We start from the raw sequence: 12346 nt of genomic DNA, 5'->3' as shown, positions 1-12346 counted from the left end.
GAATGGAGCTGGAAGCCATTATCTTTAACAAACTAATGCAGGATTAGAAAATCAAATACAAATGTTTTCTTAATGCTTAATCAAGAGAGTGATGCAATAAAGGGTCAGTTTATCTGCTTTTCTTACTTTCATGCATATCAGTACAATTTAGCACTCTCTCTGAAAGAGAACACAGGTTGAGTATCCCTTATCCAAAACGCTCGGGACCAGAAGTGTTTCGAATTTTAGATTTTTTTGATTTTGGAATATTTGCATTATAACTACCAGTGGAGGATCCCAAATCCAAAAATCCTAAATGCAAAATATCCCCATGAGGATTCACTTTGAGCAACATATGTCAGTGCTCAAAAAGTTTTTACTTAAAGCATTCTGGACTTCAAATTTTCAGATTGGGGTTTCTCAATTTGTATACAATTTCCTCTAAAAAATGACAGTAAAAACTTTCATTAAACACTTACAATGTGCCATGTGTTAGGCACTGAGCTAAGTGGTTTACATGCCCACTATCACTTGCTCTTTAAAGAATCAGGATATTTCCTGTTGAGAAATACCAGCAACATTATGAATACTCAGTAACATTAGCTATTATGATGATGCAGCTGCATAGGATTTCCCTTCTTTTATAGTTTGCATGTTCTTTTGTTTATTCAAGCAATAGCTGAGGATCTATGACTTGCCAGGCAGGGTTCTGAACAATTTAGCAATCTTAATCCTGTCCTGTTTCTGCCAAGCATACCTTTGAGGGAGTCCTGGAAGATTTACATCTAGGAGAAGCTTTGCTAACAGTTTTGAATATCTTTTAATTTTACAGCATAGCTGAGACTTAAAGAAGTATAGCATGAGGGAGGAAAGGCCATATAACATAAGGACCTTTTCTGCATTTTGACATACTTAACTAATCAGTTCTCTATAAATGAGATTTATTTCCTAACCAATAACCATTCTGTGGCATCTAATCCCTTCCGTACCATACAACTTGGCATTTATTGATTCAGTAATTGCTTCATGTTTTAACAAGCAACCCAATTAGTTCATAAACCCTATGGGAATGGAGGTCATGCTTTATACACCAGGGGCTGGCAAACTTTTGTAGAGGAACAGATACAAAATATTTCAGGCTTAGTAGGCCATATGGTCACCATCACAACTACTCAACTCCACTGTTGTTGCATGTAAAAGCAGCCATAAATAATATGTAAATAAATGAGTGAAGCTGTGTTTCAATAGAACTGCATTTAAGAAAACACAGGGCAAACTGGATTTGGCCCATTCGCCATGTTTTGCTGACCCCTGCTTTATCCCACAGTACGTCTTACTGTGCTAGATAGATAGCTGGCCTTAGTAAATATGCCTTGCTTGAAAGAGTCAATGGCATTGAAAAAGAAAATATAGAAAACAGGAAAAGTGGAATGCACTTATTTCTATCCTAAATCAGACTCCACATGAGCTACAGAGAATATTCTTTATGCTGATTTAAGGTGTTTTTCCCTTGGGAAAAGCGGAAAAAAAACTGATGAAAAAGAAATATTGATGGAGAAGCATAAACTTTGGTGCTTGGCATGGTACTTTTTCCCTTGCAAATACAGAAAAGACATTTGTACACAAGGTAGGAAAATACACTGGAAAAAAGAACCTATTCGCAGAGGAATGCACCATAGAAACCCAAATATGAGTGTTCCAAGTAGGCAAAAGTGGTTAGAATTTAAAAAATAAGATTTAAAAAAAATAAGATGAACACAAGATGGTAAGTCCCAAAATCCATCTAGTCATACACGTGTGTTTTTAATGAGATTCAGAGCCATTTCCATAAAATGGAAGAACAGAGTTAATTTACTTCATTGAAAACATGAAAAGTCCTAGAGTATCCTAGAACTGAGAGCCTTTTATGATTTTCTCGTGGCTGATAATCATGCTCATCTGCCAGCGACAAGCAAAGCTCCTGGTTATGGTGGAAACAGAAGCCTGCCAGCTGCATGAAATGACAGCAAAGGACCACACCAATACACTTTTTTTTTCCCAACACACAAAATTGACATATGAGTTCGCAGACACACAGTGCAGAAGCTCCTTCACAAAACAAAGTACAAAACAAGTACAGCTTTTTCTCAGACTCCACTGAAAAGAACAAGTATTTTCACAAGAGGAATCCTTGCCATGACCTCCATTCTCATCTAATCGGCAAATATTTAATGAGTGCCTACAAACTATCAGGCACCTTTGCATATACTGGAAATACATGGCTCTTTTAAGGCTCCTCATTCTTCTTGAGGGGAAAACAGACGACCACCATTTGAAATAGTAAATAGGATAATTACAGTTACTGGTAAGTGCTAGGAAAAAAAATAATGCATTGGTGGTAGAATACGCCAGGTGCAGGGAGGAGAATATGCAGTTATTTTTACCTAAATTGGCTATAAATGGCTTTTCTGAAGAGGTGACATTTGGAAAACCTTTGCAAGATTTCAAGTATGGGAATGCGGTGATCTGATTTATGCTCTGGGAATTTAGCTGCTGTATGGAAAATGTACTGTAGTAGGGTGGGAGAGGGTGAAAGAGTGAAAGCGAATAGTCCTAGTAAAGATAATGGTGGCTTGGTCTTGTGACACAGTAGTGGAGATGGTGATAAGTGACATAGTTAAGAGATATTCTGAAGACAGATTTGACCTGGTGAAAGTTCATAGTGGCTTGGGCTACAGGGGATGCAGTGAAGAAAGGTGGTAAGCTGACGAACTTAGAATTATTATGAAGTACACATGTCGACCTTTTCAGAAGACTTTATGTGAGCTTTGAAGAAAGGATAACTTCTAGGATTTTGGTTTGTGCAGCTGGTGCCATTTATTGAGAAAAGAAAGACTTGTGAAGGAGCAAATGTGGCAGGTGATGGGCGGTGGAAATCAAGAATTCTGTTTTGAACATGCTAAGACTTTCTTCCCAGCCCATGTCCAAAACTATTCTTAAGAGAGGAGTTTGGATGTTATGTTCCTCAAGCTAAAAAAATTATCTCATAGCTCTTTATATCATTCAAAAGATTAAATACATGACAGAGGTTCAATAAATACATGATAAATGAATTTATGCAACAAATCATTATCTGTGGTGGTTAATTTTATGTATCTACTAAAGGGAGATACAGATATTTGGCTAAAGATTATCCTGGGCGTGTCTGTTAGGGTGTTTATAAATGAGATTAACATTTACATCAGGAGACTGAGTAAAGCAGAGTGCCTGCCCTAATGTGGTGGCCTCATCTAACTGATTGAAGACCTGACTAAAACAAAAAGACTGAGTACGAAGGAACTCCTGTCTGACACTGATCTTTTCTGGTCTTAGGAATGAAACTAAAACATAAGCCCTTATTTGATTTCAAGTCTTCCAGCTTTTAGTCTGGAACTTACACCATCAGTTCTCCTGCTTCTCAGGCCTTTGGAACCACTTATCAGCTCTCCTGGGTTTCCAGCTTATTGACTACAGACCTTAGGATTTCTCAGCCTCCATAATCATGACAGCCAATCCTTTATGATAAATCTCTTTCTACACACACACACACACACACACACACACACACACACACGCCCTATTGACTCTATCTCTCTGAAGAATCTTAATATACCAACTATTTTTCAAAGTCTAATTATTTGAAAATAATTTCATGTTAGGTAAGAAGCATGAAAGACTTTCAGGAAACTCTTTTATTTTAATTTATTATCAAAAACCAGCTTCTCCATCCTTTGCAATTTCAAGATTCAGCTCTTGGTGTCTCTACTCTCTTCTACATGGGTACCCCTACTTGCCTGATAATCATACTCTCAAGAAAGAAGAGTTCAAGGCTGAGAACGGATGCATTACTAGAGCATGCAAAACTATTACCAGTCCAGAAACAGGAGGCGAGTTCTTGGATCAAGAGATATGGATTTCATATCTATGGGAAAATAATATTCATTTACCGAACATTTTGGACTAGAAATAGTCTTGAACCATGAGTTTACTACATTAATACCCACTAGTAAGAAATAGAAATTTTATGTTTCCTTCTTCTCCCCACTCTCTTGTTCCCATAAACGTCAGCGCTGAAGAGCAATACAAATATTTTCATTTGAGTAGTACCTAGCTGGCTATCACACATATCTTTTAATACAGTGTGCAGCCTATATATGGTTCTTTAAACACAATGTATACTTAATTATACAATGATTACAGAGAATTATTTTTAAAGAGAACTTTAAAAAATGATATAAATAAAACCCTTTAAGTCACTCATGTCTTCATCCAGAAATAAGCTCTATTAAACTGTTGATGTGTATTATACTCCTACCTAGAGACTAGCATTTTCCTTTTGTTTAAAGATAATAAATAGTACTTAATCTTTCATGATGACACATGCAATTCCACTACTACCACCCCTATCCTGCCACCAAGATCTACTTTGCACCTCCTCATTTGGATCCCAAACCAATGCCATGAATCAAGTTGCATCATAATCCAGCTTAGAAAGGCACTATATATCAAATGAACTGTAGGACCTAGCCAACATGTATCCACAGGAGGCAGGAGACTACGTATGAGAGAGTGCTAGATCAAGAGGAGACAGAACCTGTGTTCGCATAATGGAGAGATTATTGATATGGGAACATTCTCTCACAGGATTTAGCACCCTAGAAAGACTACATGAGATGATGCTAAGACACAACTACGGTGGCTCTTGGAAGCATACAGAAAGCAGTCCACATTATGTGAAATAGAAATGCCATAACTGCTATGGCAGATAGCAGTCTTATCACAGACTATACAACTAGAAGTTACTGGCCTAACAGAATGATGGAATGGCCTATTGAAGGCACAGCTGAGACTTCACCTTGGAGATCATATCCTGTAATCCACTCTCTAGGTCACAGAATACACTGTAAATCAATAACCATTAAATAGAGTTTCCTATGTTTCCCAGAAGTAGAATTTATGGGTTCAGGAACCGAGGGGTACAAATAAGAGTGGCCCTACTTACTTATCGCCATTCTTAATAACTGACTCAGACAATATATGCTTCTCACTCTTGCAAACTCTGGGCTTTAGAGGTACTGACTCCTGGAGGGGCGATGCTTCCACCAGAGGAAACAGCAGAATGAGTCTCATTACACTTTTAGCTATTACTGTCACCTGGTCACTTCAGGCTCCACATGTCAATAACTCTATACAGGGAAATAAAGCAAAGGTAATTGATCCTGATCAATAAAAGGAGGTAGGCCTGTTACACAATGCGATAAAGTAAAATTATGATTGGCATCCAAGTGATCCAGTAAGGTATCTCTTGGAATTCCCTTGCCTAATTTTGACTGTAAATAGACAAGCACAGCAGTCATAGCCATAACACGGCAGCCAGGGCCTTATAGGTCCCATGGATACAGGTCTGTGCTATCCCATCAGGTAAACCCCTAGAACAAGAGTTCAACCAAGCATAAGAGGAGTCTAGAAAAAAGCATAGAGAAGGGAGATGAGAATCAGCTAGCTCCTGAGAACAGCTGTAGCAGGAGTTACAGCTTCTCCCACTAACTTTTCTCTTTTAAGTCTCCCCAGAAAAGACCAGAGAAACTAACAGGATCCTAGAGGAGCTGTTACAAGAACTTATATAGAGGAAGTGGATCTGAGTGTACAAAACATGGACTGTGGTGCACCACTCAGAGCCTGCCTTCAGGACTAATGTACTAATTTCTCCAGCTGCTGGAAGTAGTGGTTTGTGGTCCTCAGTTGAGTCCCTCTCCAAGAACTGCTACCTTGGCCAAGGTCACAACCTCTTCCTGAGAGCCTCCACCATCCAATCAACGGTCAGTGTATGGGTACAAAAGATCAGTCCCATTTTCCCAAGGTGATTCAACCCTGAAGAGCCATCCCAGCTCCAGGGCTCCTTAAGGGATCAGCTGAAGCCCTTGTGCAACTATATTTTGCCCGATCCTACACTTCCTCCTCCCCGATAGGGGTTGAACCTCAAGGCATTCCCTAATGAATTTTCTGCACATGAATCTCTATCGCAGAGCCCTTTTTGAAGGCATCTGACCTAAGACAAACTGGTAAGACTGTACTAGTATCTAGTATCAGCTGATTATCAAATCTGGGTATAGCACAGTAAAAGACATTAACTCCTAAAGCTGGAAGGAATTAGGAAGAACATCCTGTTCAATGGTAAACAGTGTTTTCTCCAAAGATGAATTTAGAAAAATGGCAAGGGTAGGGAGGGAAGGAAGAAAAGACAACTGACAAATATTCAGAATAGTTTGTATAAATCCCGTGGACAAATATCTTTATAACAGAATACTTACTTTAGTGATTAGAAGAATGTCATTGAGAAAACTGTCAGTGCTTTTGAAGTCAGCTGTTTTGACTGTAACAACTAACGGGTGGCTACTACTGGCATCTATTGGGTGGAGGCCACCAAATGCTGCTACAGATGGGACAGTTACTGTAGAGCCCCCACAACAAAGAATTATCTGGTCCAAAATGTCAATTATGCCAAGGTTACAAAAGTGTGGTTTAGAGTTTAGCAGCCACATTATGCTTATTATCTCATTTCATTCTTGGGATTACTAAGATTGTTTAGCATCTCCAGATGGCAATCACTGTGTAACTGGAGAACACTGGAAGTTTTTTACCCCCTTAATCTCTTTTCTATAAACCAAGAAAGCTACAAGCCTATTTATAAAGCTTGATTTGCAGGCTCAAGACTATCCTTCACTAAGATATTCAAATGATTCACTGTATTAAGAAATTAAATCATGAATTTGCATCAGAGAAAAATTATCTGCACATATATGAATTCTGCATTTATACAACTTTTCTTCCCAAAGCTTGATTCTCATAAAGAACCTCTACATTTTATGTGACTACTGGTAGATTTGATCTATCTACATACCATGTTTTTTATCGTTTTGGTTTTGTCTTTTTTTTTTTTTTTTACCCCTGAAGGACAGATTCAGTAAATATTATCATCAATGCTAATACACAGCTCTGTCAAAATAAGTATGGCTTTTACGAGTGTTCTCTCTGAAGTTCTGATTCTGCCACTTTCTAGTGGTGTGACCTTGCACAAGCTATCTAACCTTTCTCAAAGCTTTAGTTTTCTTACCTGTAAAATGAGGATTATAACAGCATCTGAACTACTGGCCCTGTTATAAGCATTAAATGAGATAATGCACATGAATCACAGTGACTGGTAAACCATACACAATGAATAAATAGTGGCTGTGTTAAACATTCGTTGCTTTTTAGCTTCCAGCATTTATTTCTCCTTCCAAAGACAACCTGAATTCCATTGGGGAATTAATTCTTACTCACTGGACTGTAACTAGGAATCCTGCCTTTCCCTAGCAAAGAGGCAAGCTTTTGACCCAAACTAGTTCAATTAGATGCTTCCTCCTTGGAATTTACATAGTGAGTGGAGAAACAAAGACGCAGGAATGGTTAGTTTTGTCCATTCCTAGTAATGGTGCCCTGGCCAGTTTATTTTTCATTATGAGAGCACTGTTAAGGCTGCTGCTGCCTCTGAGTTTCCAAAGATGTCTTGCTTCTTTACCCATTACCAAGTCTGGTATACAGCTTCCTATCATGCCTGCCTCTGATAACCTTTCAACAAATTCCCTTTTCCTAAAGTTAGTCTGATTCAGTTTCTATTGCTTGCAATTAAAGGACCCTATAGATACAGAGTAGCTATGTGTCACATTCACATCAAACATTTAAGCTGTTTAACTAAAGTAAATACAAGTAAGACTTAGTAATTTGTCTCTGCTTCCAGAAATATGTGTAATCATTAATTTGCTTTTTGCTTTTAGCCCTAATACACATCCACATACGGTGAAATCTACATAGGAATTGAAACACTGTTTACCTAAAGGAAATTTTCCTGTGGTGCAAAGGTGCTGTTTAAGCAGTCATCTCTGTTTGCTCTCCGTTGGAGCACTTCTTGGTAGGACTTCAAGAAATACAAGGCAAATGAAAAGAAACTGAATGTCTGATTGATGTTTGATTGCCTGAGTCCACAATTCTATAGGCTCACCTGAGATCTTAAATAAGAATCTTTTCAGATACAGAAGCTTTCATTATTTTTGGCTTCACTTCTGTGTCTTGGATGTGGTTGCTCTTTGGGGTATAGCTGTGGGTCAAGACTCTGTGTGGTAAATCTGAATCTGCAATTCCTGGCATCAGGATCATTAGGAGAGGAGTGTAGCAGTAGTAACTGCATGTTTCTTAAACAAGGAAAGAAATGAATAATCACTTTGGGTTTTGCTTTACAGATGCTTTAACTTCATTTTTTAATGTGGAAAGATGAAACTCAATTCTCTCCCATCCAAGTACTAACCAGGCCCGACCCTCCTTGGCTTCTGAGATCAGACGAGATAGGGAGCGTTCAGGGTGGTATGGCCGTAGACGAAACTCAATTCTCTGAGTTACTGTAGCATTCGATTCGCAGAATAACTCTTTCAAGGACATGGAATATTATGCCTCTCTCAGGTCGGTAGCAATAAGAAGAAGCCAGTAAGATGAGATTTCAGTGCAGGGTACAAAAATCTTTTCTTTTCCATCACTTGATACACAAAATTCAGTGTTCCATTAGGTTTCCCGCATCCCAAATTAGAAAAAAGGCAAATAGTAATGATTCTTTGAGCAGGGAAATTTGGAAAAACTAAAAAAGAAAGGCAAAGATTTTCTGGCTCTTGCTGAATAATTCTGCCAAATATTTTGGCAAAATATTTATTAAAAAACATAAGGTGAAAATTAGTTCATTCGGCAGATACTACAATGGGTAACCATTGTTATTTTCAGTGCTATTGGAAATCGCTTTTATAGCTTGAAGTGTATAGTTTAGGTTTTTCTGTAAGTACCACTACTGATCTGTCATTTTTGTTGCAAGTTTCTAAAACTGAAATGACAACTCCAAAAGAATTTCTACAGGTAAATTTATAACTACAGAGAAACTGTTCTACTGAAGTTCACTTAAGTCAGTTAGCTGCCAGACACGGCATTTTTTTTCTTGGTCTATAATATAAGTGAAACAGATGCGTTAAGAATATTTTAAGTAACATAAGCATGCCTACATACATAGCTTGTGAAAGAAAGAAGCAAACATAAGGAGCCATGCAGACTTTGGAGTGGAAAAGTAGAAGTAAGGATACCAGTTAGGAGGCTCTTGAAGAAGTCAGGCAAAACATAATAGCTTGGACAGTGGTGACAGCAAGAGTTGATAAGAGTTGACAGCAATATACATCAGATTCTGAATATATATTGAAGATAGATTTCACTACGTATTGGACATGAGGGAAGTGGAGACAGAAGTCATTTTTAAAATTTTAGCTTAGAAATTATTATGCTAGGAAGTGTTCTCTGATCCATTAGAGCTTGGTTAATTCCCATTCCAGGGTCCTGGTATATAGCCAGTATATAAATATTCAATAAATATTTGTTAATGAATGAATAGAATAAATAAAATCTATGCAACAGAACTCAAAACTCTTGTCAATGAAAGTATTGGGAAACATTTTCTTGGTATAGGATTGTACAAAAACTTTCTTACTAGAGTGCTTCTTATAGAATTGGTGCTACATCACCAATTGTATAAAACAATTTATAATCACTTATATTTTACTATGAACCACTATAGTTAAATAACAGTATATTCTTCAGCAAATGGTGGTAGCTCTTGAATGACTATATAAAGGGCATCTAATAGCCTTATGCATTTAAAAAAATTTAAGAACCTGAAGTATATGTGAGAACTTCTGTGACTTGTTTCATCTGAAATGAAAGATTTGCCAGATCATACACTTATCAGACTCTAACAGATTGAGTATAAAAATAAAATTATGGCTTCAGAGATAATAGGGGGAGGGCAGGGAACATTCCAAGTGCTGACTGTTGATAATGCAGTTCAAATATCTACAGAATAGATCCATTCTGAGACTCTTTTAAGTTTTTACTTGGTTGTATACAGTAAATACATACTCTAAGACATAGTTCTTGAAATAGCTAAACTGACCAAAGTTAATAGGTAGATAAATTTTCATTAGACTCAAAACTTGGTAACGGTATCTATTTATTTAGCTATTTGCCAATACCTTTTGTGGTGCTATGTATGAGCCTAGTGAGAAATGACTCATATCTTATCATTAAACTATTTATTTTTGGCAGAAGCCTTGAAGCAAAGAAGATGATGTACCTAAAGTAAGCAGGATCCGCAATGAAAAATGAGGTGCCCCTAGAAGAAAACCTAGACAATACCATTCAGGACGTAGGCATGGACAAAGACTTCATGACTAAAACACGAAAAGCAATGGCAACAAAAGCAAAAATTGACAAATGAGATCTAATTAAACTAAAGAGCTTCTGCACAGCAAAAGAAACTATCATCAGAATGAACAGGCAACCTACAGAATGGGAGAAAATTTTTGCAATCTATCCATCTGACAAAGGGCTAATATCCAGAATCTACAAAGAACTTAAACAAATTTACAAGAAAAAAAAAACAACCCCATCAAAAAGTGGGCAAAGGATATGAACAGACACTTCTCAAAAGAAGACATTTATGTAGTCAACAGACATATGGAAAAAAGCTCATCATCACTGGCCATTAGAGAAATGGAAATCAAAACCACAATGAGATACCATCTCATGCCAGATAGAATGGCGATCATTAAAAAGTCAGGAAACAACAGATGCTGGAGAGGATGTGGAGAAATAGGAACGCTTTTACACTGTTGGTGGGAGTATAAATTAGTTCAACCATTGTGGAAGACAGTGTGGTGATTCCTCAAGAATCTAGAACTAAAAATAGCATTTGATGCAGCAATCCCATTACTGGGTATATACCCAAAGGATTATAAATCATGTGCATAAAGACACGTGCAGATGTATGTTGACTGCAGCACTATTCACAATAGCAAAGACTTGGAACTAACCCAAATGCCCATCATTGACAGACTGGATAAAGAAAATGTGGCACATATACACGATGGAATACTATGCAGCCATAAAAAAGGATGAGTTCATGTCCTTTGCAGGGACATGGATGAAGCTGGAAACCATTATTCTCACAAGAACAGAAAACCAAATACTGCATGTTCTCACTCAGAAGCAGGAGTTGAACAATGAGAACACATGGACACAGGGAGGGGAACATCGTACATTGTACATCAGGGCCTGTAAGGGAGTGGGGGGTAGGGGAAGGATAGCATTAGGAGAAATACCTAATACAGATGACAGGTTGATGGGTGCAGCAAACCACTATGGCACATGTATACCTATGAAACAAACTTGCATATTCTGCACATGTACCCCAGAATTTAAAGTATAATAATAATAATAATCATCATCATCATCATCATAAAAGAAAAGTGAGGTGCAATATATTCCAAGTGAAAACTCTTTGCATTACTGTTAATAACTGTATCTGCTTAGAAGGGAATTAAAGGTATACTACTTAACCAACAGAAGTTACTCAGGCTCAGGGTGGTTTTACATTTGTGAGTTTACCACATTCAAGGATTGATTTTTCAGCTATGCAGGTACAGATTTATCAAAATACCAAGCATGGATCTTTTTCTTAAGAGAAGACTTGAAATAACTCAAGTTCATAAAACTGACCATAAAACCTTCCCCTATGCTAGAAACAAATCACAATCAGAAAGCTGTTTAGTGAGCAAGGAATTTGAACAAACAGAGTTAGATTAGATAAATGTTTAACGGCATTCCTTCATTAAACAACATTTCATTAAACATCTGTTATGTTTCAGGCTTATTCTAGATACTGAGAATATAGCAGTGAACAAAACAAATGAGGTCTTTTCTCTTTTAGAGCTTATATTTTCTAGTAGGGGAAAAAGATAATTAACAAGAATTTTTGTCTGTTTTATCTACTGATATATCCCTAGCACTTAAGAGTGCCATCTGGCATATATTAGGTATTTGATGGTATTTGTTCACTGAATGAATAGTGAGTGATAAAAACATTAACATAATTTCAAAGAGTTTTATGCACTAAGGAGAAACAATAGAGTAGTGATATTATAAAGTAAGGTTGGTAGGAGAGAAGATAGCTAATTTATACTAGGTGGTATGGTAGATTAAATAATTATTGAGCAAATATTTAGCCATTCTTTTTCCTCACCTCTGGGGAAGAAATAGGTTTTTTCACCCACTGATGTTGAGCTTGACTGTGTGACATGCTTTGGCTTCATGGTATATGGAATGTACGTCCCTGCTTCTTGACCGTGGACTTGACCATATAACTTGCTTTGGAGATATCAGCAGATAAGGCACAATCAGAAGCTTGCAATGTTTACCTGTTTGGGCTTTCTCTCTTGCACTCTGC

The 12346-nt window shown here is 37.3% G+C and overlaps 1 protein-coding gene across 16 annotated transcripts in view; it reads right to left on the bottom strand.

The window, feature by feature from the left end:
* Nucleotides 1-12346, bottom strand: part of CCDC91 (coiled-coil domain containing 91) — a 356689-nt gene that overhangs the window by 35792 nt on the left and 308551 nt on the right. For 8 of the 16 annotated variants that reach the window (XM_058442148.1, XM_058442144.1, XM_058442142.1 and 5 more), the window contains 2 exons: nt 9738-9764; nt 8039-8228 (listed from right to left, as the gene is read on the bottom strand). The exons of the other annotated variants lie outside the window; for them this stretch is intronic. In XM_058442148.1, coding sequence (XP_058298131.1) covers nt 8063-8228; nt 9738-9764 — 193 coding nt within the window. In that variant the 3' untranslated portion in view covers nt 8039-8062. Of the gene's footprint in view, nt 1-8038; nt 8229-9737; nt 9765-12346 lie in introns of those variants that run through there. 16 annotated transcript variants of the gene reach the window in all.

The sequence above is a fragment of the Hylobates moloch genome, unplaced genomic scaffold, assembly GCF_009828535.3.
Source record: "Hylobates moloch isolate HMO894 unplaced genomic scaffold, HMol_V3 SCAFFOLD_8, whole genome shotgun sequence".
Classification (NCBI taxonomy): domain Eukaryota; kingdom Metazoa; phylum Chordata; class Mammalia; order Primates; family Hylobatidae; genus Hylobates; species Hylobates moloch.
The sequence above is the reverse complement of the archived record's forward strand: the minus strand, read 5'-3'. Positions and strand labels throughout refer to the sequence as shown.